Source organism: Haliotis asinina, chromosome 10, assembly GCF_037392515.1.
Source record: "Haliotis asinina isolate JCU_RB_2024 chromosome 10, JCU_Hal_asi_v2, whole genome shotgun sequence".
In the NCBI taxonomy this organism is placed as follows: Eukaryota; Metazoa; Mollusca; class Gastropoda; order Lepetellida; family Haliotidae; genus Haliotis; species Haliotis asinina.
In genome coordinates this window covers 2,336,098-2,362,847 of record NC_090289.1, presented here as the reverse complement: position 1 = coordinate 2,362,847, position 26,750 = coordinate 2,336,098, and the positions used below count along the sequence as shown (strand labels likewise).

The window sequence follows — 26,750 nt, the reverse complement described above, 5'->3', positions numbered from 1 at the left end:
GCAAGGATCAGGGTTCAATTCCCCAAGTGGGTACAATATGTGAAGCCCATTTCAGGGGTTCCTGGATGTGATATTGCTCACTCACTCACACTCCTTGTGTAGAGAGTCTCTGTTTCAGAACTAAAATTACAGATTTAACAAGAACATACGGCATTCTTCGTAGTTCTCGTCGGTGTCGTCCTGCTCGCCACAATCAGGGTCGCCATCACACTTCCAGGCATTGGGGATACAGCGGCCGGTGATGTTGCATTTGGTGTGGTCCTCCTTGCAGTTCAGACTGGTGCAGTTTTTAGGTTCATCAGAGCTGTCTCCGCAGTCATTGTCATTGTCACAGAGCCATACGTAAGGAACACAGCGGCCATTGTTGCAGGAGAATTGGTTGGCATTGCACGAGGAATTAGCTGGAGGGAAAACAAGACCGTATCTGTTAATGTTGTTTCAGCACAAGAAACTAGTAAGCACTACAGGAAGAATTGTCTCAAAAGAAGACCACAAGTGCTCAGTAAATACAGACATTCTGCTTTCAGTTTGTAGTAAAGGTACTTATTTGTGAATAGCATAACAAAACACCATTCCATTCATATTTCTCCATACAAGTTTGACATTCAAATAGATGATAATTCACATACGGCAGTCCTTCTCATCTTCCCCATCAGCACAGTCGTTGTTGCCGTTACACTGCAGGGTCTTGGAGATGCATTTGCTCTCCTTGTGGCATTTGAACTGGTGCTCCATACATGGGTAGGAATCTGTGCGTAATACAATAAACACAATAATTAACATAACATGGCTATGCAGTATACAAGACCTACATACTGCAGCTGTAAGGTGTATAAGACCTCTACTATATCATGGCTGTGTGGCATACAAGATCTACATACTGCAGCTGTAAGGTGTATAAGACCTCTATTATATCATGGCTGTGTGGCATACAAGATCTACAAACTGCAGCTGTAAGGTGTACAAGACCTCTATTATATCACGGTTGTGTGGCATACAAGACCTACATACTGCAGCTGTAAGGTCTATAAGATCTCTATTATATCATGGTTGTGTGGCATACAAGACCTACATACTGCAGCTGTAAGCTGTATAAGACCTCTATTATACCACGGTTGTGTGTCATACAAGACCTACATACTGCAGCTGTAAGGTGTACAAGACTTCTATTATATCATGGCTGTGTGGCATACAAGACCTACATACTGCAGCTGTAAGGTGTACAAGACTTCTATTATATCATGGCTGTGTGGCATACAAGACCTACATACTGCAGCTGTAAGGTGTACAAGACTTCTATTATATCATGGCTGTGTGGCATACAAGACCTACATACTGCAGCTGTAAGGTGTACAAGACTTCTATTATATCATGACAGTGGTGTACAAACCCACTACTATACCCTGACTCAGAGGTGTACAAGACCTCTACCATACTAGGACCCTGGGTGCATCAGACCTCTATTATACCCTGACTCAGAGGTGTACAAGACCTCTACCATACTAGGACCCTGGGTGCATCAGACCTCTATTATACCCTGACTCAGAGGTGTACAAGACCTCTACCATACTAGGACCCTGGGTGCATCAGACCTCTATTATACCCTGACTCTGTGGTGTATAAGACCTCTACCATACTATGACTGTGGTGCATCAGACCTCTATTATACTGTGACTCTGCGGTGTACAAGACCTCTATTATACTGTGACTCTGTGGTGTACAAGACCTCTACCATACCAGGACCCTGGGTGCATCAGACCTCTATTATACCCTGACTCTGTGGTGTATAAGACCTCTACCATACTATGACTGTGGTGCATCAGACCTCTATTATACTGTGACTCTGTGGTGTACAAGACCTCTACCATACTATGACTGTGGTGCATCAGACCTCTATTATACCCTGACTCTGTGGTGTATAAGACCTCTACCATACTAGGACCCTGTGATACATCAGACCTCTATTATACTGTGACTCTGTGGTGTACAAGACCTCTATTATACTGTGACTCTGTGGTGTACAAGACCTCTACCATACCAGGACCCTGGGTGCATCAGACCTCCATTATGCCCTGACTCTGTGGTGTATAAGACCTCTACCATACTATGACTGTGGTGCATCAGACCTCTATTATACTGTGACTCTGTGGTGTACAAGACCTCTACCATACTATGACTGTGGTGCATCAGACCTCTATTATACCCTGACTCTGTGGTGTAGAAGACCTCTACCATACTAGGACCCTGTGGTGCATCAGACCTCTATTATACCCTGACTCTGTGGTGTAGAAGACCTCTACCATACTAGGACCCTGTGATGCATCAGACCGCTATTATACCATGACTGGTGTATAAAAACCATAACTTACCACACTTTTCTTCATCTGACCCATCAGTGCACTGCCTCTCACTGTCACAAATAGCAGTCGGGATGTGGCAGTCTCGGGCACTTGAGGCATTCTTGCACTGGAACAGGCCAGGCTGGTCACAGTAGTAGGTGCCTGCAATCACAGAGACACATGGAACAGAGGGAGATTTTTCTTACAGACATTGCAGTATCATACTAATACCCTTAACATTTGAGCTGCACCGGCTTCTATTATCATTGATGCCACCAGTCTTCAAGCAGCAGTTACAAATTTGAAAATTAAGCTAACCGTAAATGTTGTGAAATTTAATTGTGTGTGTACCATTTTGAGAATGATATCATAATGACCGGTGAAATGGGTTTCAACTGGCTTAGTATTTCACAGATATGTCCCCAAACTTTCCCACATATAAAATCATTCCTATTTACATAATGAGGTAACAGCTAAAATGAAAAAGAAATATGTATTGCCAAAAGAAATGTAGCTCTTACAATCATAATGCTTGTGAACATTACAGTTTGTAGATTGTAAGTTCATGCAGCCCAGCACACTAGGGGTGTGTGACAGGTGGTAGCAAGAGAACAGACAGCTAGCTATGAATGACCATCTGTCACACTGATTTCCCACACTGGGCAAAAGTGCACTGCATATAGCAGTCTTCTTCTAATCTGACTAAAAGATGTAGGTTTCAAAAGCAGCCAGAACAAAGACATGGGGGAACAAAATGTTGTCTCATACAACAATTCTATGATGTCTAGCAATGTTTACACCAAGCATCCACAGTAAACAGGTTAACAGGCATATAAAGCCATACAAATTTTCCAAATATACCCTGGGAAGTTCCTAGTGAAAACACGGGCTACAAGACTGTTATCCTGATATCCAGATCTTTCCTAAGACACAAGGGACGTACCACATTCTGAAGGTTCATCAGACCCATCCTCGCAGTCAGTGTGGTTGTCACACTTCCACCACAGTGGAATGCACTTGGATGTCTTCTTGCACAGGAACTGGGCACTGGAATCACACAGTCATTACATCACAATGTGCCAGTATGTCATTACATCACAATGTACCTGAATAGTTCATTACGTCAGTGTGTCATTACATCACAATGTACCTGAATAGTTCATTACATCACAATGTGCCTGTATGTCATTACATCACAAGATGCTTGAATAGGTCATTTCACAACAATGTGCCTGAATTGGTCATTACATTATAGTGTGTCATTACATCACAATGTTTCAGCAAACCAAGCTTGGTGTAAATGGCGACTCAGTTTGTCGTAAGAGCTGATCAACGGGATCGGGTGGTCAGACTCGCTGACTTGGTTGACACATGTCATCGGTTCCCAATTGTGCAGATCGATGCTCATGTTGTTGATCACTGATTCTCTAGTCCAGACTTGATAACTAACAGACCGCGCCATATAGCTGGAATAATGCTGAGTGCACCATAAAACTAAGCTCACTAACTCACTCACATCACAATGTGCTTGAATAGGTCAGTACATCACAATGTGCATGAATAGGAGCCATTACATCATAATGTGTCTGAATGGAGACATCCCCACTATACCGACAGAAGTATTCACCTTGTGCAGTTGGAGATACAGGTCTTCTTGTCCCCTGCTAAGTAGTGGTTCTCTGGGCAAGCACACACGTGCTCGATATGGCTGTGTCGGTTGTGCAGCGTAGGACGCAGTAGACAGAGATGAGTGCAGCCACTAAACGCACATGAGCTATACTCTGTCTCATTGGGACCTACAGCATATCAATACAGTCAGTACTTGTAACAAATATACTCCCTTTTGATACTAATTCTACTACTCTCCTGGAAACAACCTACACTTGCGCTACTACTCTCCTAGAAACAAGCTACACTTGTGCTATTACTCTCCTGGAAACAAGCTACACTTGTGCTATTACTTTCCTGGAAACAGCCTACACTTGTGCTAATACTCTCCTTGAAACAACCTACACTTGTGCTACTACTCACCTGGCAATTGCCTGTGTTGCTGCAGAACCTGGATGTCCATGGGGCGATGCACCATTTTCACTAGCATCTTCGGATCCTTCCCAGTATACTTGTCCGCATAGTATATGGCAGTCTTCTCCCAGTCTGACCAGAATATGTGGTTTTCAAAAGTTGCCAGAGCAAACACATGGGGCACAACTGTGTTGTCTCGCACAACAATTCTACGATGGCTACCATCCAAGTTAGCCATACCAATGTAATCAAGGCTCCCATCAGCCCAGTAGATCTTCTCTGTGATATAGTCAATAGTGAGTGCATTTGGCCATGCCAGGTGTTCCTTGATGATTGTCTGTCTGTTTGTTCCATCCATCCAGATGCGACTGATGTGAGGTGTATCGCCCCAGTCCGTGAAGTACAGGTAGCCACGGGAAGGGAAGACATCAAGTCCTCGAGGTTCTTGGAGCCCTTCACGTACCAGCACCTTGCGGAACCTACCATCAAGCTTGGATACTTCTATAGTATCTGTTGTCTTGTCACACCAGTAGAGATTGCGCCCAATCCAGTCAACAGCAATACCATCAGGATTCCGAACAGTTGTGCTATGTAGTATCTAAAAACAGACACATATTACCTATGACTGTATGTATCATGAACTTCCATACAACTTTAGTTCAGCATGTGACAGTGTCAGAGTTTTAATCACCAGGGCAGGAAACAACACATCAATGTAATCAGTAATTGAAAGCAAACCATAATTCACACTACATGATAGCTGTCTGTTGATGAGGTTTGTCTCACGCTGCTTCCGGCAATATTCCGGCAACATCATGGCAAGGGAAAACAGAAAAGTGCTTCACACACCGTACACATGTGGGTAATCGAACCCAGATCTTCAACATGGACAAACGCTCTAACCACTTGGCTACCCTACCTCTCCTGATGTCATGATCAACGATCTACACAACAATTACATAACCTCTCCTGATTTCATGATCAACGATCTACATAACAATTACATACAGAACTATTTCACATAGACTGACTATCCGATATATTTAGTAACTTCTAGTAACAACAATCCTGGATTTCCAAAAACCGAGTACGACCTAAGTCTAAGGTAACCTTAGTGCAATGTTAAAGAATGGGAGTCAAAGTCAACCTTCGTAAAGGCTGCTTTGTGAAAGGAGCCCCTGGATGGGTTCAAATATTATTTCTGCTTGCCAAGTTCTTGGGTCGAACCTTATGCAGTAATGTTGTAGTATGACTGAACCTCAACTAATGCAGTTACCTCTGTCCTGTTGGAAGCACTTTCATTAAAGGACATTCTGTTGATGCTACTGTTGACACTGGTAATGTCACTCCAGTAGATGTACTTCTCCTTCCAGTCGTAGTCAATGGCAACAGAGTTGAAGAGTTTGTCCGTCAGGATTTGTGTGTCCCCGCCAGTTATGGTCACATTCCGAATGTAGTAGCGGTTGGACACCAAGAGAATGGGGGCATCACCTGATGAAAAGGATTTATACAAACCTGTAGAGGTTATGAATTCTTTGAAGAATGTCCTCCTTGGGGTACATATAAGCATTTTTATGTCCATTAAAAATCCCTACGACAGTTGTAACTATTTTGATAATAAAATATTTACAAAACAAAAAACTCGTTTTTGTCTTGTGGGACCACCTTTACAGGGCCCCCCTGGCCCCCTACAGCCAAGAGCAGGTAACTCTGGCCGTCTACCTCGCACCTCACTTTTCATGCTGAACGTATCAGACAGAATGAGGGGAGGCGGGTGGCCGTACCCCAAGGAGGACATTCTTCAAAGAATTCATAACCTCTACAGGTTTGTATAATTCTTTTTCAGAAGAAGTCCTCCTTGGGGTACATATAAGCATTAAACAGACTCCCGAAGAGAAGCAATTGGGAGTGGTATTCTGTCTGACAGCAACAGTCCATTCGATTGAAGTGCAAATCTACAATCACACGGAAATAGAAAAGGCACCGACCTGGTCACCTGACCGCTGATGTCAATCAAGGCGGGGGCGTGACAAAGCTGAGGACCCGCTTGTCAAAGCTTACATGCCCATTGGCTACAATTTGGGAAATCCCAAATGAGAAACCCCGCCCACCCAAATCAAAGTTTGGAGACCTGGACGTACGGGACACTCGCCAAACTGAACCTTGTCCATACCGCACTAGCAAGCTAAGCAGGGAAATGGAAAGGAAAGTAAGGCACCCAGCCAAAGAGGGCGGGACTAAGAAACCATCACCAAATATCACCGCCGATAAAATGGGAATGGATAGTTACCCAACGGCGAGTGCAAACAGATATAGTTATCAAACAAAGCTTAATCAGCTTGAGCAGAACTATTCTGTCTACTGCAGGGAACTGACTGACCGAACCGAGCACACTCTCGTGAGTGTCTGTTCAGTTGGTAATGACGGTTCTGACGTGGCCACTGCTCTCACTGAGTGAGCTGACAACCCCTTTTTGGGGAGATAAGCCTTTATGTATATAGACCTTTCAGCCTGCCGATACAATCCATCGGGATGCCGTCTGTGTATCAGTCGGATAGCCAGCCATTCCGCCACCACAACAGCAAAATAGCTGTTTCTCCGTACGGAGCAAGGCTATTCTCTTAAAATAACTTTAAGAGGTTTCATAACGTCTAATACACGAACCTTACGGTATGTATTATCAGACGACGCAGGCAGCATGCACCCAGTTAGATCGATAGGCGCGGTCATTCGAAGCGAATGATCGAATTTTTTTGGGCGGTATGAATCCGGTAAGCAAATGCTAACCCGATCCTTATGGAACATAGTAAGATCCGGGTCTGAAAACATGACGTGTAAGTCGCTAACACGTCTACCAGACGTAACCGCCACTAAAAAGTCGTTTTCCAACTTAACAGTTGTAACGACGGGTTGGCCAAGTCATAAACGAGAGGAGTGGGTAACCATTCCAATACTCGAGACAAATTTCACGACCGGACGCAGTCTGTCTACGCCTGCAAGAAAACGCTGTACCCGGGGGTATTGTCCCAACAAGGCACCCTCAACGGGTATGTGGAAGGCTGAAATAGCCAGGGAGTAGCCTCGAATCGTAGAAGCGGCTAAGCCAGATTCTAAACGAGACGGTAAGAACTCCAATACTTCAACTACAGTCGAAGAAAAGGGATCGAGAATCCCTCAATTTCCACACCAGCGCGCATAACAGGCTCATCTATCCTCACACTGTACATTCGTGGAATCCGTCCACGAAGCCAGAATTGTGTCTGCAACTGATGCAGGAATTCCGCTCTTTTGGAGACGATTCCGGACAGTGGCCAGGCCACCCACTGAATCCTGGGGATTGGGGTGAGGCTGGCCGTCCTGGGATAGTAGGTTCGGTCGCCGCGGTAATAGTACCGGCGGCTACACTAGCGACCTGAGTATTACCGGAAACCAGCGTTGAGACGGCCACAGAGGTGCGAGAAGAACTAGTAGCCGCGCTGGTTGGGTGGCAAGCTGAGACAGAACTTTGGAAATCAGGGGAATTGGCGTAAACGCCGACACCACCCTGTCCGTCCAGTCCCGCTGGAAGGCGTCGGCGGCAATCGCTCTCGGATCAGGAATCCGCGAACAAAAACCGCGGAATCTAGTTCGTCACTCCAGAGGCAAACAGATCCACCTAGAACGACCCAGACAACTGGGAGATAATCCCGAATATCTCCCGATCGAGCAACCACTCGTGGGGAGCCAGAACACGTCGTGAGAGCGCATCTGCACGCACGTTGTCGACCCCTGGGAGATACACAGGCATAACCCGTATGCTGAACTGATCGCACCATAGTAGAAAACTGCCACGCCTCCTGAAGGAGCGACGGAGACACAGTGCCGCCCTGCTTCAGAATGTAGGACATCGCCGTCTGGTTGTCCATCTCTAGACAAACCACTCGGCTTCGAACCTGATCCACGAAGCGTTCGAACACCAACGTCACAGCTCTCAACTCTAACACATTGATGTGCAAGGTCGCCTCTTGGTCGGACAATAGTCCCGACATCGCGAGGTCGCCCAGGACGCATCCCCCCAACCCTGTGAGGGAGGCATCCGTCTGAACTGTGAGCGACGGTACCGGGGTAAACCTTTGAATAGATTCCCGGTATCTGTCCACCACCGCAAGTGACGTATCAACCACTGGGGAATAGCCAGATTCTTCTCGTAGCTCTCCGAGTGGGACCACTGTTGTGCTAATGCCTGCTGAATGGAACGCATTCTCCGACGTGCACGCCAGACTATGTCCACCGTCGCCGCCATGTTGCCTAGCAACTGAAGCCACGTCCGTGTTGAGGCAATATGGGACTGAAGGAACCTTAACACTATGCCCTGTACCTTGAAAATGCGCTCTTGGGACAGAGAAACCACCCCTCGGGTTGTCTCGAACCTCGCCCCTAAGAAAACCAGATCCTGCCTCGGCACCAGTTGATTTTTAAGATAGATAACCCAACCTAGTCTGGTGAGAATATCCATCACCTACTGTGTGGATTCTCGACTTAGGTGTTGGGAGAGCGCTCTGAGGATCCAGTCGTCCAGGTACGGGAAACAAAAGTTGCCCTGCGCCCTGGCGACCTGAACTGGTACTAGCATGAGTTTGGTGAACACCCTTGGCGCCGTGGAGATGCCGAAGGGGAGCACACGAAACTGATAACAAACCCCGTCAAAGGAAAACCGAAGGTATTTCCTGAACTCGGGATGCATCGGTACATGTAGGTATGCGTCTTTGAGGTCGATTGACGTAAGCCAATCCCCTGCCTCTACAGACGAGATCACTAACCTCAGTGTCTCCATCTTGAAAGACGGCACCTCTATCAAGTTGTTCAAACCCTTGAGATTTAGAATGGGTCTGAACCCTCCGTTCTTTTTGGTTACCAGGAAATAAGTGGAGTAAAACCCCATAGTCTCCTGTCCTGATGGAACATTCTCTATAGTTGCCTTGTCCAGTAAAGACTGAATTTCGGCACGGAGGATTGCCACCTTTTCCGGCGACTTCGGCACCGGAGTGCAGCGAATCCCGGCAAAAGGAGTAAGCTCTCGCTTCCACTGTGGCGTGTGGCCATCCCTGAGTAATAACGGGAGGCGACCACCCACAGGAATTTCGGGTAGAAGGCAAAGTGTCCCGGCCGACGGTAGAGATTGCCGCTTGCAACGGGACAACTGAGGGCTCCGGAGGTACTCCCTTTACCCCTGCCCTTGCTCTTCCATGCCTGTAGTGGAGCAGTCCACTTCGGCGCATCCTTAGACTGAGTCGCAGGATAGCTTGAGCTGAGGACTGAAGGCCGCGAGCGAGAGGTGGAGGGTTGTTCAAGAAAAGACTTAAGAGTCCTTGAATTGACTAACGGCCTCCGCAGCCTCACTAACTCCCGTCAAAGCCCCCGGGAACAGGGTCAAGCCCAGTCGGAAAGGCAGAGACAGCAGTGCCCGCTGTGACAACGGGAGGGTCAAATAGCGCATCGTCCCCCATCAAGTAGCCGGTCAAGCTCCGGGAGATCGAACCGCGAACGGCTACCCTACAGGAGCGGATTAATTACCTCACTGAGGAGTGAAGGTAAAATAGGCAATTGAGCCTCAGCCACCCTACACGGAGCAAACGCTTCCCCAAGAAGACGAAACTCCGCGGGATCGGGGGCGCAGGGACGACCACCTGCGGCACAGCCCCTTGATCTCGGCTACCCTGCACGGAGTAAACACTTCCCAGGAAGACGAAACTCCGTGGAATCGGGTCAGTGCTACCGCGATCCATTCGCGTACCTGCCCCGGGGACGAACGGAGCGAAAAGCTCCGAATCGGCCTCCGTCGGTTCGCCGAAAAAAGAAGGCGTCGAGACCTCGTGAGATCGACTGCCGAAGTAGGGACCCCGATGCACTGAGCGGAACCGATGCAGGCGGCAAAGCCGGTGCTCGAACCGCCAGTTTGGTTGCCGGTAACCCCGACGCACAAGGGACCCGTCAACAAGGACAACAGACCCAGAAGAGCCGAGTTGTCGGAGTCGGCCTACCTCTGGTTCACTGAAAAACCAGGGTGCCGAGACCCCGTGGTGTCGACTGCCGAAGCAGGAACACCCGATGCACTGAGCGGAACCGATGCAGGCGGCAAAGCCGGTGCTCGAACCGCCAGTTTGGTTGCCGGTAACCCCGACGCACAAGGGACCCGTCAACAAGGACAACAGACCCAGAAGAGCCGAGATGTCCGAGTCGGCCTACCCCTGGCTCATTGAAGAACCAGGGTGTCGAGACCCTGCATGTTGGGTCGGCTGCCGAAGCAGGGACACCCGATGCACTGAGCGGAACCGAGGCAGGCGGCAAAGCCGGTGCTCGAGAACCACCAGTTAGGTTGCCGGTGACCAACGGTACGAGACCCGATGGACCGGCGCCGGCAAGCGGAATTGCACCCGAGCCGGTGCTCGGTGCAAAACCCCTAGAGCCAGCTGGGAAAACGACACCAGAGCCATAGCTTGGATCTGAGATTCCCACAGGGACAGCACCCGTGCCTGAGCCTAGACCCAAGACTTGGGTGCACCCCGAAACTGTAACAATCAGAACCAACTAATGGTAACTGATGTACAGAAAACATACGCAATTGAACACACAATATGCAAAATATAAACGCACGGGCGATAATAAATTGCCAAAATACATTAACCCAGCTAAACAAGAAAGTATAAGCGGATAAATGCAATAACAAGTGTGCACACACAAGTGCGTAATGCAATGAAAAAGACGAAAAGTCTTAAAAACCAACATCCCCATTTTGACTGAAACAAGAACAAATGGGTTAAGACATCTTAGCATGTAAAACATACTAATAAGAAACACGTAGGAATAAGTGAGACGCAAGCGAAACACTTCCCGCACTAAAAAGAAGCCATAAAGACCGCCATCTTGCCTGCCACATGACAGGAAGATAGGACCCGCCGGCAAAGTTACAACAATATATGAATGAAAATTTCAGCCAAGAAATTCCAACCAACGCCCGTGCGAAAGAAAAGGAACCATACATACAGTAGCTGACTCTTTCTCACTCATAATTCCGTAGGCAGATAGCACAAAAACTATCTAAATGGACCACACACGTCTTTCTAGTCGAACGACAGCATGAAAAGTGAGGTGCGAGGTAGATGGCCAGAGTTACCTGCTCTTGGCTGTAGGGGGCCTGGGGGGCCCTGTAAAGGTGGTCCCACAAGACAAAAACGAGTTTTTTGTTTTGTAAATATTTTATTATCAAAATAGTTACAACTGTCGTAGGGATTTTTAATGGACATAAAAATGCTTATATGTACCCCAAGGAGGACTTCTTCTGAAAAAGAATTATATATATTGGGTGCAAGATAATATACTACACAAGCAGGCACAACAAACACATGATACATTGTCGATATGCCACTGCTTAGCCACAGGTCAACAATCACACAATCAAATGAAATACCACCTATCTTATTGTTCTTTGTATAGAGATCTACCCATGAACTATGATCACTGGTCTCTTTGAACAGATTAAAAGGATGAAGCAATTTATGTTCCACGACCATAAGGAAATATCATGAGTCTAATATGTCTTTGAACAAAGCCATGGCTATTGATTGAACTTAAGCAGTTATGTGACTGTCCCTTCCACACGTGGATATCCTAGATGGGAAGCATCATTGATCTAATATTTGTTTTAATACATTAGTTTAAGACAAGTATCTTTGTGCTACCTTTTGCCTTGCAGCGCTTGCCATCAGGTTCCTTGGTGTAGAACTTGGGGCAGGAACACTTGTAGGATCCAATAGTGTTCTGGCAGTAGTGGCTGCAGGGGAAGGACGTGTTGCACTCGTCCACATCTACAACAGGAAGTGATGCAGTCAGACAATCCACAAAAACTCAACACGTTCACCAAGGTCAGGCTAGACATCCATATGACATAAGTGTTCTCTTATCGCAAAACAAAATGGCCGCTAATCTTCATGTTTGGAAGTCAAGTGTTCACTTGCTCCTAACGTTGCAGTTCCATATTTTAAGGATGAGGTCCATGCCTGCCAGACCAAAGCTGATGTTGAAATACCTGATTATACAAGAAATCTACACAATGGTATATTCAAAGAGCTCACTTCTAACCATGGCAAGTACTTCTGTAAACCATTCTCAATCCCCAGCAACTCGACCCTGGTGCATGAACCTCGCAGCTGTGATTACATTCTGTGTAACTGGTTGCAGAAAGTTCAATATCATGTGATACCTACCAACACATGTAACCTTGTCCTCGTCAAGCTTGTAACCATGGCGACAATAACACTCAAAACCTATCTTCTTGTCCTTGCACTTCTGTGTGCAGTATGTGCGGTTGATGTGGTGGGCTGTGGACAAGCACTCATTGATCCCTGCAACAAGAAGTAGACATGATGACATTACAATGTTTTAAGACATATCACAAAAGAAAGACACAGGAGCAAGATTTATCACCTGAAATAATTTTTCCAATATTTTCAGTGATAACATTTGTGTTGGCTGAGGTGATATTCAGTTCGCAGTTAGAGTCATGTTGTTCTTATGGATCATAGGCAACTATTAATGACATGTATTCGCTGCAGACTTCCAATATTCATTTCATCACCAGCTGTCACTCACCACAATTGTCAGGTTCGTCAGACATGTCCCCACAGTCATTGTTGCCGTTGCAGATAAGTTCCTCGTCAATACAGACGTTGTTCTGGCACTGGAACTGTGTGACGTTTCCACATGGCAACACTTCACAGTTCATCTCGTCAGAATGATCAGGGCAGTCGAAGTAGTTGTCACAGCGCTGAGCAATTGGGATACACTTGCCCTTGTTGGCACACTGGAACTCATTGGGGGCACAGTGTTGGTCCACTAGAAGGGAAAGCAGACTGGCTTAAGTAAGTGAGGGAGTCAGGTTTGGTGCTTTGCTGGTAAGTATTCATCTACATCATGACAATTCAATCAACAGGGAGAAAAGCCTCTGAACTGTATGATAAACATACAAGCCACATTTAATGCTGAACTGTATGATAAAACATACAAGCCACATTTAATGCTGAACTTAGGAGATAAACATCATGTGTTGGCCAATTTCCGGGTGTTATTGAGTATTTGAAGCATGGGAATGCATTTGGAACCGACGGCGTCAGCCAGAGGTTTCAAATGAAATATTCCCGTGCTTCAAATACTCAATAACACCCAGAAATTGGCCAACACATGATGTTTATCGACATTGTAAGCAAAAAAGTAAACCAAAGGGGTTTTATTGTCTGCACTCGTTTACATCGTGTAGGGGTACAGCAGTGAAGTGTCATCAGTCAGCTGGCCATATCAATTGGTTCCCATGGTAGCATCTGGAGTTGCTCATTTGTGACGTCATTCTAACTTTACGTCACAATATGATTTGAATGACGTCACCACGGTTGATGACACAACAAAACAATTGTTTGCGTGACAATACGCGGTGAATAGTCTTGAAGTTTCCGGGAATCTAATACCATTTGATCATGTTTTTCAACCAATCAGATTACAGAACACAGTAACTTTTGGTTTACAATATATGATAAAACATACCAGCCACATTTAATGCTGAACTGTATGATAAACCATACCAGGAATATTTCACGCTGACAAACCAAAACTCATTAACTGAGCAGGAACAGAAACTATACTACACCAGGTACAGCTACAATTCTTTTGCATCCATTCATGCATTTATTTAAGTGTATGCACTCCTGGGATGGCAAGGGGATGAATCCCCGTACAACAGTGCCATAGAATACATTCTCACAATGAGGAAAATAGTAAGCTTTACATACCACAAGATTTGGGTTCATCCGAGTTATCACCACAGTCATCATCGTGGTCACAGTAGAAGGCCATGCGGATACAGCGGCCATTGCTACAGGAGAACTCATCTTCCTCGCAGCGAGGGACTGAAGTGTCAAAGCATGACGCAAACATTTACATTTGAACACACATCACATGATGTAATTCGAAGCAGTCTGGTTGTTTCTAGGATTTCTACAAGAATTTTGATGTATGGTTTACTGCACAGTTCAGTTGTATGTACGACCTGTAACTGACCTTTGCAGTTGGCTGATATGGACCCCTCGTCGGCACCATTTGTGCAGTCTCTGTCACGATCACACTTCCATGTCTCAGGGATACAACGACCACTTTCACACTGGAATTTGTTGGGATCACAAGTCCGGTTGTCTGACAAAATAAATACATACATGTTACCAAATGTGTCAAATATTTCTGAAATCCTCTGAAACAGAAGGGAATGACATCAGCCTGATGAATCAGTTCACTGTGCCTTTCACAAAGTTCTAAGTATTTCAGGGATTCACAAAGTTCTATTAACAGAAACTTACCAAATTTGAATTTTCAAGTGAATTAAATTAACGAAAGCACTGTATATGAAATTAATTGCAACATCATGTTCCAAACTTCTATACAAGTGAACACACTAAGGGTGTCTGAATAATGCAAACATGAACAGGCTACTGACGGCAGAGGGCGCCCTCATCACTTGCGTCGGGGCAGTCTGGGTGTTCGTCACACTGCCATGTGCTGGGGATACAGGTGGAGTCATTACACTTGAACTGGTTCTCATCACACAAGTAGGCTGAAACACCATCACATAGGCTGACACATGCTACAAGAATGAGTGGGTTAAATAACTATCTTTGTGTGGCAGTGATTAGGTGCCTTAGTGAGAGTGTGGGATGGAAGCCCAGATGGTCAAAAACGAACACTAGAATCGTACTGAGAAAGTGTAATCCTAATAACCTTACCTCACACATAAATGTCAAGACTGGCTGAGCACTCTCCTGCTATTTTCAATGTACCTCGCTTACAAGTGTGGTAAACTGCAAAACACCTGCTGCCAACAGCAACTTATTTGGTACTTCGAGGTTGTTACTTTTTTTCTCGAATAACATTTAATGACACATGATGCATGGAAATTACTGGTGTTTTGCGAATGGAAATCGATGGAAGGGACATAATTCTAAATCTGTTTTTCTTGTGTCTTCCACAAGATCTAGTGATGGATAAAAACATTTGACTCTCTTTCCAATAAATAAATTTTGACAAAATGTTCAATTATAGTCTCTGTGAATAATATGAAATGGAATTACACAGCAGCAAAGGGCTCAGGAACATAAACAAACATCGAGGATAGCTGAACCCATGCCCCCTTGATGACCAGTGAACAACTTATTATGTAAGATATGTTGATAATAGGATCTGCCTGAGCTACCATCCATCAGGGCAGAGGTGGCTGAGTGGGTTAGATGGCTGACTTTGAACGCCAGCAATTGGGTGCCTCATTCTGAGTGTGTAGGTTCAAATCCCTGGTGGGACTCAACCTAAAATAATACTAGAATATGTACCTTACTGAGAACACACAATCCCAAACATGCCATATGTTTGTAAAAGGATCTGTCTGAAATGGATTACCCTAAAGGACATTCACAAGATGCAAGTCTACTCACTGCAGTTGTTCTCATCCGAGTTGTCCCCACAGTCATTGTCCTTGTCGCAGTGCCACTGTGGAGGGATACAGCTCCCAGACTTGCACGGGAATGCTCCGTCCGGGCATGGGGTGTCTGCTGTTGGACAAACAACAACTTTCAGTCAGCTTCGCCCATCATATGTTGTGCAGGACACAATACTGGATCATCGGCTTGAACAGTATACTAATCATATGACAGTGAGTCAGTGTAATCTGAGTGGAAGGAGTGATGCAGGTGTTCATTTCACATCTTCACCTTTTTTGAGAGTGAGTGAGTGAATTAATACTTATGGTCACATCAGCAATGTGTCAGCCATATCGTGACTCACCTGTCCAGAGAAATCCACATGCATGTATGGTGATGACGACTAAGAAGTTAGCTTTATCTACGTGAACACATTACACTGTTGGAGTGGAATGAATTCTCTATAGGCCTATTATCAGAGGAATTTATTCTCTATGGGCATGTCAAGTTACTATTTCATGATATCAGAATGTTAGAATTCATATAGAGAGTAAATGTGAAGCTTTTCTTTAACAGTTAGACGTGACAATCTCTCACTACGTTTGCCACAGTCCTCTTCGTCGCTGTTGTCCCAACAATCATTGCTGCCATCACACTTCCAGCTGGGGTAGATGCAGGCCGATGTAGTGTTGCAGGAGACCAGCCCCTCCAGGAATTCCCCGTCGATCTCCAGCTCCGAGCATGTCAGGTCTGAAACACACAGCCATCAGGAGTTAGTGTGTGTAAATTTGGATGTCAGATAAGACTATCTTTAGTTACTTCCAGTCTGTCATTCTCAACAGTAATAATGAAACCCATGCCATCCATTTATGTGGATTTTTGTTTATTTTTTTAATATTTCTCTCAGCAAATATTGAGCAAACTCATGGGTGTCAGTAAATTGTTTATTCAAGACCAAACAAGTCCTGTGACGGACTTCATGAACATTCATCAACTGGTATATGATAACATACTTCGGCCAGATTCATAAAGACTGACTTCCAAATACTTTCACTTCTTTTGACAAGCACCAGTTGATAAAGACTGATTCAGTATCTGACATACAAGGTTTAATCTGTTTCACCTTGCAAAAAGAAATAGGAACTTACTACACCCAATCTCATCCGAGTGGTCTGCGCAGTCGCTGTCCCGATCACACCTGTACTTGCTGCTGATACACCTGCCGTTGGCACACTGGAACTCGTTAACCTTGCATGGGCACTTGTACTCATCAGACTCATCATCAGACCCACAGTCTGTGCTGCCGTCACAGATCTTGTCGATGGTGATACAGCGCCCGGTCTTGTTGCAAGTGAAGTAGTCTACGGGACACTGTCTGGTTCCCACTACAAACAAGACACAAACAGTGACAAGCTGTAAATCTTGAGGGGAGTGAAGCCACCTTTCACATGCCAGGGGACGTTAAATGCAGCCTGAGTGAATGAGATATTAGCTTTATACTGCACTAAGCAATATCCTAGCTACATGGCACTGGTCTGTAAATAATTGTATCTGGACCAGACAATCCAGTGATCAACAGCATGAACATCGATCTATGCAACTGGGATACGCTGACATATGTAGACTCGGTCAGCAAGCCTGAACAACCAATCCTGTTAGTCGTATCTAATAACAAGACTACCTGAAGAAGTTGTCATGCAAACAGTGTTCCATACAGAACAGAAAAAGAAATGAAACACTTTTTTCAGTTAAGTTTTTATAAAAGTTAGAAAACGTAAACATGAACGCTTACTTTAATGAAATTTCAATTTTTTTAAACTTGCATCTCTTTTGCTGTTCAGCATATATAGGGATACACTGTCAATTGCATTATGGGTTAGCATACACAAAAGACGTAAATGCTGTCATTAGTTCTGTATCAGTTTGAGTTTCAAGTTGTCTGACGACATGCAGTATATTCTGAAAGCACTCACCACAAAGAGTTGGGTCCTCATCACTAGCATCCAGGCAGTCGTTGATGACATTGCATGTCTTGCTGATGTCAACACATCTCTTCTTGTCATCACACACAAAGTCATTCAGATCACAACCACTTACAACAGATGCATCTGGAAACAAAGGGAAGGGAGCCGATGAACTGGGCAATTCTTGGTATACCAGCTTGCAGCTAAACTTGGAGTTTGGGGGAGTGAGTGAGTGAGTGAACGAGTTTAGTTTTACGCGCACTCAGCAATATTCCAGCTATATGGTGGCAGTCTGTAAATAATCGAGTCTGGACCAGACAATCCAGTGATCAACAACATGAGCATCAATGTGTGCAAACTGGGAACCAATGACATGTGTCAACCAAGTCAGCGAGCCCGACCACCTGACCTCGTTAATCGCCTTAATGGCAAGCATGGGTTGCTGAAGGCCTATTCTACCCCTGGCCTTCTCGGGTCGGGTGGAGCTTGGGCACTGTGTTGCAATAGAAATACTAATGGGTTGGGGAAAGAAGAAGAGTTCAGGATGCAAACCAACAATCATTGCCGACAGGTTGCAACACAGCAAATGATTTTGTGGCACCTAAAAAGACTGATCATGGTGTATGAGACCAAACGTTTACATTTCTATAAATACAGTTTAAGTTTAGTTTTATGCATCCTCGATATTTCCAGGGTATATGTTCCGATAAGTCTCCACAATACCCTGGACGCATCTACGGCTCTGCCCGATAAATTCATTACCTCCCTTGACTGTCTTTTGATCCAGTCAGGTGTCTATGCTGGGAAGTTGAGCGAACCAGTCACAACTCACTTTCGTTTTTTGAATTATCTAACCGATTATACTTGGCAATAGAAAGCATGCAGAGGTTCTCTGGACGAGGTAGAGGCGTTCCTGCATATGTTGTTTTAAAGTTTCGGACCTGTCAATTTGTTTGTATTATTTTCCTAAAATCTGGGACGCACACTTTGCACATGCTATTTTGTCCCCATGTCTATATTACAAAGGTTACTATGAGTACTACCTACCAACACATCGCCTCTTGTCCTTCAGGAGTTCATGACCATCGCGACAGCTGCACACGGCCTGGCCATGGACACTTGCAGTGCAGATCTCATCACAGCCAGACTTGCTGCCATGACAAGGATTTGTAGTACCTGGAGTAGGATATATAATGACAGTGACGCTACATTACAGATCGCAGTCAAATACTTCAGATGTGGAGGAGGGTTCTCATCGATGAAGGGGTCATAGCACTCAAAATATGGAGGTCTCCGTTTGAATATCACTTTGTCCAAAGTTTTGGATTATGATCTTAGTACCCTCACCTCTAAACAGAATCACTGTCTAGCATTTCAGTTCATCACAAGGCCTGTACATATCTGGCCAAACCATGACCTGAGCCAAGATCCATGATTAAAAGGACCAATACACAAACCAGATCAAATCTTGTGAGCGGCTATGATCATTCATGTCACACACAGCCATTTATTCCACACCACAAACTTTCACAACCATACTGCCCATCAAAAGTTTAGACTCACTGGTGTAAATATAGCCTCTTACATCAGGCATCTGTTCTAAACTAAATGTTGCAGAATATTCTATAGTGCCTAAAGGTACCGTTTACAAATGAACTGATGTTTTGTAAAACAAATTCTTAATGTTAAAAGGTTAATGTTGTGAGTTTAATAAATGATAAAAATCAGTGAAAATTGGTGAATTCTAAACAAAACTTTATACCCACACACAGCTGTTCACATGCACAAGATATGCACATGCTTTTCAGCAATTTGATGCATGATCCTTGTGCAATGTATCTGCACAAGCTTTGCAATTGGTTCCATCAACTTAGTGGAGAAATCAGTTACATCACACACACAGTGTGTTTAAGTGAGTCTAAACTTTTCACTGAAATATACATCTGGCCATTACTATTGTGTAGGACATGCTTACAGTCATTGGTGTCATTGGTGACTGCAATGATTCCCATCGGTTGCCGCTTGATGCCCTTCCGGAGCCAAGTGAGACCCGACCCTGTGTACTTGTTAGCACGGAGAACGGCACGCAACATCCAGTCTGTCCAGTAGATGAAGTCTCCATACACAGCGATACCAAAGGAGTGTTGGGGGATCTTGGTCACAATTATCTGTAACAAGGTGTCAGACAATCAACTATTGGTTACAGATACAGTTACAGATGTCACTGTTTCACGGTAACTTTTGAGCGTTATACATGTTGAACATTCACTCTTGAACTGCAACGCTCCCCGGAAGACAAACTAACAGCTGAAAACTGGTAGGAGGCTACAAGTGGAAAGGAGGCTACAAGGTAGGAGGGTACAAGTGGAAAGATGTTTTGTTTCTCACTCATGTGCGTTGATAGATAGATCCAATGACTGTAATAGACTGACTGTAGAATTATAGTCGTACCACTCGGTTACTGCCATCAAATTCACATCTCTCTATCTTGTCCAGTCGTGCATCAGTCCAGTACAGCTTCTGGGCACGGTGGTCCACAGTCAAGCCATTTGGAGTCCGTACATCCTCCGTAATGATCGACTTGGGTTTGTATCCAGTCAAGTAGGCAGACTGGATGCTTGGCTTCTGGTCATTCCAGTTTGTCCAAAACAATTTGCTGCAAAAGGAATCAAAGAGTGAGTTGGTTATACTGTACTCTGAGATCTGGGTCATCCTTTCTGGGTGAATTTCTATTCTTCTGAACTAAAAGGACATCTTGGTTATTATGTCTGCATCAAAAGCATTAGTTATTTGTGAGCTTCAGGAAGGAGTCATCAGCTGGGTTCAAGGCTGCTTTGTTTCAGCATCATCACATCATTTTTAGCTGATTATGATATATGTGTTATCAGCACCATTCCAGTGCTCGAATGTTTTTCTCATCCATACCATTATGTAGATTCTCATGATCAACCTTAATTAACAATAAAATATGGCCAAACTGTCAGAGAACACTAACATTATAAGTTATCACATCATGTCAAGGGAAATACAGGGTTTTATCAGTCTCGAGTAAGGTTGTAGGGAATGCAACCTTATGAGGAACTGATAAAACCCTGTATTTCCCTCGACACGATGTGATAGCGCATTTATCTAGCTGAATGTTTTCACTAAATCAAAACAAAACAATACGCATCAAATCGACTTGTCTTTATAAACGTGAGAGGCCACTGTTTACAAGGATTACTGAAGGCTTGTCGAAGCACGCTTTTCTCACATTGCGTCACCACCGAGGCATAGCGGGGTGATATGACTTTCATAGAGGGATTACACAACTTTTATAGTCCCGCTCGCGGATCGTGATGGATGTACATGGTATTTGATGAGAGTCACGTGGACCAATCAAAACTCAACATTCTGACATGAGGCTAGATAAGTGAGAATGTCCCTTTGGTAATGGGTGAGTCACCTGTACACACTGAAAGGGTACTGACAAACTGAGAAACAACATCATGGTAAAGCTGGGTCTCAAACCAACAGTCAGTCTGTTCAACAATGGCTAACCATACCATAAGGTAGAAAATGTAAACAATAAAGTGTGCTGCCCCTAGACAACATGGCCTCCTCTGATACATCAATCATGACAGTTTTGCTCTTACCTCTGACAGACATCAATGACAATGGCTCGAGGATGGTCTTCTGAGGTGAGCTGGATGAGGACTTTCACCTGTCTTTCCTTGGGGGGCTTACGTAGGTTGATCTTGCTGATAGAGGAGTTTGTGTAGCTAGTCCAGTAAAGGTCCCCAGTGTCAGAATCATATGCCAACCCCTCTGCTGCCCCCACTCCTGAAACAGGTCACAGTTTGTTTAAACCCACAGAAAGAGGTCAGAGCTTGTTAAAACTGCCAGAAAGAGGTCGGAGCTTGTTAAAACCCGCAGAAACAGATAAGAGCTTATTGTAACCTACAGAAACTGGTTAGATCTTGTTAAAACCGACAAATTGGCAAAAGCTAGTTACAACTGACAGAAACATGTCAAAGCAATGGAAACAGGTCAAAGTTAGTTACCACTAACACAATTTCATACAAACCTTCAACAAGCACTTTAATATCGGAACCATTATAAAAGACGGACTGAATGTCGCCTCTCTGGATGTCGCTGTAGAAGATCCTCTGGGAAGCATGGTCCATGGCCAGTCCAATGACATTCTTCATGTACGTGGCATTGTGGATTGGCTTTATAGGGGGATTGGGGTCAGGCTTCAGAATAGAATTGGGGTCAGGCTTGTCCTTCATGTGGATGCTCTCGAGTGAAGTAACCTCTGAGAATAGGAGGAACTCTGTGTATTCTGAAACAACAAGAGAAAGGTTTGGGATGTTTTGTTCACTGTATATACAGACCAGTGTTCACCACAAGTTACACTTAGGATCATCACTGATACAAACAAAGCAAAAATCATAAACCACTGCAGTAAGACAAAACACAACACTGGGTGAAAATCCTGTCTTATTTGTGTTTTTTTCAGGAACTATTGAGTAATATTCAAACCCTAAGAGTTTCAGAATGTTGTCTCAATCTTGATGTGTTGAAATCAGCAGCAACAAACCAAATCACTAAAAGTAGGACCAACAGAACCACATGGTCACCTCTTAAGTTCAGCACTGATTGCTTAAAGCTTGACCTTACTTGAAATCATCACAAGGCATCCTACATATGAAAACTCAATCCAGCTTACCTGGATTTATGAAACAACCTCGTCAGTGAGACTCACCTTCACACTTGTGTCCATCAGAGCTGAGCTTGCCATATGAACAGGCACAACTGGCCTTGGATCTTCCCCGGTACAGACACAGCTGCTCACAGCCATACTGGTTCTTGCTGCATATGTTGGTGCCTGGTATCACAGACAATTTGAGAGTGAGTGATGGAGATTGGCTTAATGCCACAGACAATTTGAGAGTGAGTGATGGAGATTGGCTTAATGCCACAAACAATTCAGAGTGAGTGATGGAGATTGGTTTAATGCCACAGACAATTTGAGAGTGAGTGATGGAGATTGGTTTAATGCCACAGACAATTTGAGAGTGAGTGATGGAGATTGGCTTAATGCCACAAACAATTGAGAGTGAGTGATGGAGATTGGTTTAATGCCACAGACAATTGAGAGTGAGTGATGGAGATTGGTTTAATGCCACAGACAATTCAGAGTGAGTTATGAAGATTGGTTTAATGCCACAGACAATTGAGAGTGAGTGATGGAGATTGGTTTAATGCCACAGACAATTCAGAGTGAGTGATGGAGATTGGTTTAATGCCACAGACAATTCAGAGTGAGTGATGAAGATTGGTTTAATGCCACAGACAATTGAGAGTGAGTGATGGAGATTGGTTTAATGTCACAGACACTTCAGAGTGAGTGATGGAGATTGGCTTAATGCCACAGATAATTGAGAGTGAGTGATGGAGATTGGTTTAATGTCACACACTTCAGAGTGAGTGATGGAGATTGGCTTAATGCCACAGATAATTGAGAGTGAGTGATGGAGATAGGTTTAATGTCACAGACACTTCAGAGTGAGTGATGGAGATTGGTTTAATGCCACAGACAATTGAGAGTGAGTGATGAAGATTGGTTTAATGCCACAGACAATTGAGAGTGAGTGATGGAGATTGGCTTAATGCCACAGACAATTCAGAGTGACTGATGGAGATTGGTTTAATGTCTATTTGACCAAGATTTAGCTCTTACAGGAATATGACCTTAATTTGTGACAGAAGTGAAAGGAATACAACTCTGCACAGCACATTGAGCTCCTAAAGACTGGAGCAACCCTACCCGAAAAGGCCTGACCTAGCAAATTTAAAAGTGTAATGTTCTCTATGACATTTAGCTGGGCATTCTTATTTAATTACAGAATAAAATAGAGTACATAGGACATTCTTACTTAATTTTGTTATGGAAAAGATTTAACATAGCATTCTTACTTTATTTCATTATTTAATGAAATTTATCAAACAGATAACAGGACATTCTAACCTAATTTCATTTATATGATGAATCCAGCAGTACATTCAAATGCACTACTACAATGTACTGAAGTCCTCAAAATATGTTTGAAAGACAGATTAAAAGTAACAGCTGTGTTCAGGGTCCATGCTACAAGAATGACAACACAACAGTTTGGCTGACAGGCCACTCACCACTTTGTCTTTGCTTGTCAAACACCTTGATATCCTTCAGTCTCTGGGGCAGCCCCTGTCTCAGCACTTGCATGTTGCTTCCATCCTTCTTGCTGGCACGAGCAATCGACCCAGCTTCCATTGTTCTGAAACATGAGTAATTACATTACATTGTTAAAAGCTGTCTGGATTTACCTTAAAGCATACTGTCAATGACAGGCGCTTTCCCGTAAGTCACTTCAAATTATGAATCAAGGTGCACAACTAACATGATGTATTTCATGAGAAAAGACCAGTATTATACTCTACTATTGATTTTAAGTTCCTTGAGTATTACTTCACACAAATTTCACTCAACAAATCAAAGAACAAGTTTATCAACTACCACACAATACACAGATAAGTACAGATATATTATTACAGTGGTACATTATCAATCCCACTTACGAGTCGGCCCAGTAAACATAATCATCAAAGACAGTGAGAGACATGCAGTCTGTGAGGTTTCGATAAATGATTGTTCGTTTCTTGGACACAATGTCGACACTCTCAATGACATCCAAGTCCTTGTCACACCAGAACAGCAGGTTGGACTTGTAGTCGATTGTCAGACCAAATGGTGAACTGATGTTCTCATCGATCCAGTCGATACGTTCAGACCCATCCAGGAGAGCCCGAACTATTTTCGGTTTCGCCCCACAGTCTGAGAAGAAGATGTAACTGGAACGGAATTGATTACAATACATACAGAGATTTGATAAAACATATTCTGAACAAGAGGGACCGGATTCAACAGTTATTCAAATCTCTGAACTTTATTAGTGAAAGGAACTTTGATGTGTGGGTGTTAAAATGTTCTTTCTGACCTCAAAAATGACATATACCTTTGAGACATGTCACTGTGATTTTACGTGGCAGATGTTGATACGAGCAGCTATACACTTTCATATTTTTTTAGGTAACCAGGCTTCGTAACTGACTAAAATATCACTATGTTTTAAACAATCCCCACAGTTGACCTTGACCTTTGACTAACCTTCATCAAAATATTTAAAACAAGAGCCTTACATCAGCCTGTTAACCTGGCTAGACTCAACCATACAACTATTTCTCTAAGATATTCACTGTTTAATCAGTACTTTTGTTTCCTCACCCCATCACTGGATGAACTGCTAGAGCTCTCGGTTTCTCCATGTCGCCATGCATGACAACATAACGATTTGAGCCGTTCAATGAGGACACTTCTACAGTGTCGTGTCCCCTGTCGGTCCAGTAGATGTTGCCAGCAATCCAGTCTACAGCTATCCCCTCAATACCATTGATGCCATCGCTGATGACAGTTTCCCGTCCAGTCAGATCACGCTTGATGCGGGAAATTGTCCGAGAGTTGCTGTCCACCCAGAAGATTGTGTCTGTGTCTGAAGGGAGTGAAAGAGTTTGGATAACTTGTGTCAATTGAAGTCTTGATGCTAGTATTAGCACTGATTAGTAATGGACAAAAAGAAGCCTAGGAGTTTTATTGGTACTCAGATGATAGCACTGACTGGTAATGGTCAAGAAGTATCTTTTATTACCGGCATGGAAGTCCACTGCAGCTGCCAGAGATATTTTGGAGATTGGAGCCAAAGCCTCATTCCTGGAGTCGTCCAGTGAGAAGCCTCTAATCTCAGACTCAGTGGAATACAACAGGAAGGACATGATGCCCTGACATTTCTCATTGGCGCTCAGCTTGAAGCCTGCAGTACACTTGCAGATCTTGGACGTCTCCCCAGTTGGTAGGCACATCTGCTCACATCCACCATTAGATTTATGACACCCATTGCTGCCTGAGGAAAAAGTGCATAAAAACTGTGTACAAGTCTTTTGTTTCGACTCATTCATGTTTCTAAATATAACCATATAAATATAAATAGTAACACTTTGGAAGAGTAAGACTCCAGGCAACATGTCAGGCATGTTGACCAAATACATAGTAAATACTTCAACAAATAATGTCAATAAATCTGTTGGTCCTAACAATGGGAATGAGCCAGTGACAATTTGGAACTAACTTCTTATGTTTTATACTTGTGAAAGTATGAACATAACCAACTATGTGACGTGGGTCGCTGGCACAGAGGCAATGAGAGGCCCACTTGGGGTGAGTTATTTCCGACTGTTCACTAGGGAACAACAGGATGGAGGTTTCCACAGTATCATAGAAATAAAAGGAGAAAAACCAATAATGTACGAGTCAGGATAAGGAAAACTTTAGTAAACAGATCAAGTATATTGTGCACAATGGTTTTAAGGCTTATACATTCTAACCGCACAAAAACACAGCAAGCAGAAATGAAAGGTAGAGTGTGTGGTTACCATCCTTGCGACTGCTGGGGTCGTACACCTGCATGGCATAGACATGTGGCGTGTTGTCCCTCATGGACAGCATCTGTTTCTTCTCAGTGTCAAACTTGAGTATGTTGCTGGTGTTGGCTACATAGATGGTGTTATCATAGATTGTCATGGAAACTGGAGACTTGATATCCATGACATCACGGGTGTATTGTTTCAGGTCTGAGCCGTCAAGCTCACAAATGTTGACAGTGTTGTTCTGACGACTGATCCAGTACAGCTTGTTCCCCTTCATGTCCACTGTTAAACCTGCAAAACAATTACAGAGGAACCATCAAACCAGCTTGTTCCTTTTCATGTCCACCCTTACACCTGACATACAGATGTAATACAAATACATACAGACCATTAAACCAGCAACATCTATAGAGCTTGGTGAGTCTCCATCA

General features: G+C 44.1%; 1 protein-coding gene across 3 annotated transcripts in view; it reads right to left on the bottom strand.

The window, feature by feature from the left end:
- The window catches only part of LOC137298950 (low-density lipoprotein receptor-related protein 1-like), a 158,475-nt gene that overhangs the window by 25,643 nt on the left and 106,082 nt on the right, over nucleotides 1–26,750 (bottom strand). For 2 of the 3 annotated variants that reach the window (XM_067831342.1, XM_067831344.1), the window contains 28 exons: nucleotides 26,326–26,610; nucleotides 25,545–25,796; nucleotides 25,124–25,388; nucleotides 24,418–24,690; nucleotides 23,992–24,116; nucleotides 22,562–22,684; nucleotides 21,881–22,138; nucleotides 21,450–21,636; nucleotides 20,266–20,470; nucleotides 19,790–19,982; nucleotides 18,862–18,990; nucleotides 17,824–17,958; nucleotides 16,999–17,235; nucleotides 16,448–16,600; nucleotides 15,866–15,982; nucleotides 14,878–14,994; nucleotides 14,448–14,579; nucleotides 14,180–14,296; nucleotides 12,990–13,232; nucleotides 12,605–12,742; nucleotides 12,080–12,205; nucleotides 5,638–5,852; nucleotides 4,371–4,959; nucleotides 3,967–4,135; nucleotides 3,283–3,386; nucleotides 2,370–2,501; nucleotides 630–749; nucleotides 150–401 (listed from right to left, as the gene is read on the bottom strand). In XM_067831342.1, coding sequence (XP_067687443.1) covers nucleotides 150–401; nucleotides 630–749; nucleotides 2,370–2,501; nucleotides 3,283–3,386; nucleotides 3,967–4,135; nucleotides 4,371–4,959; nucleotides 5,638–5,852; nucleotides 12,080–12,205; nucleotides 12,605–12,742; nucleotides 12,990–13,232; nucleotides 14,180–14,296; nucleotides 14,448–14,579; nucleotides 14,878–14,994; nucleotides 15,866–15,982; nucleotides 16,448–16,600; nucleotides 16,999–17,235; nucleotides 17,824–17,958; nucleotides 18,862–18,990; nucleotides 19,790–19,982; nucleotides 20,266–20,470; nucleotides 21,450–21,636; nucleotides 21,881–22,138; nucleotides 22,562–22,684; nucleotides 23,992–24,116; nucleotides 24,418–24,690; nucleotides 25,124–25,388; nucleotides 25,545–25,796; nucleotides 26,326–26,610 — 5,391 coding nt within the window. The remainder of the gene's footprint in view (nucleotides 1–149; nucleotides 402–629; nucleotides 750–2,369; nucleotides 2,502–3,282; nucleotides 3,387–3,966; nucleotides 4,136–4,370; nucleotides 4,960–5,637; nucleotides 5,853–12,079; nucleotides 12,206–12,604; nucleotides 12,743–12,989; nucleotides 13,233–14,179; nucleotides 14,297–14,447; nucleotides 14,580–14,877; nucleotides 14,995–15,865; nucleotides 15,983–16,447; nucleotides 16,601–16,998; nucleotides 17,236–17,823; nucleotides 17,959–18,861; nucleotides 18,991–19,789; nucleotides 19,983–20,265; nucleotides 20,471–21,449; nucleotides 21,637–21,880; nucleotides 22,139–22,561; nucleotides 22,685–23,991; nucleotides 24,117–24,417; nucleotides 24,691–25,123; nucleotides 25,389–25,544; nucleotides 25,797–26,325; nucleotides 26,611–26,750) is intronic. The other variant, XM_067831343.1, reaches the window with a different exon arrangement.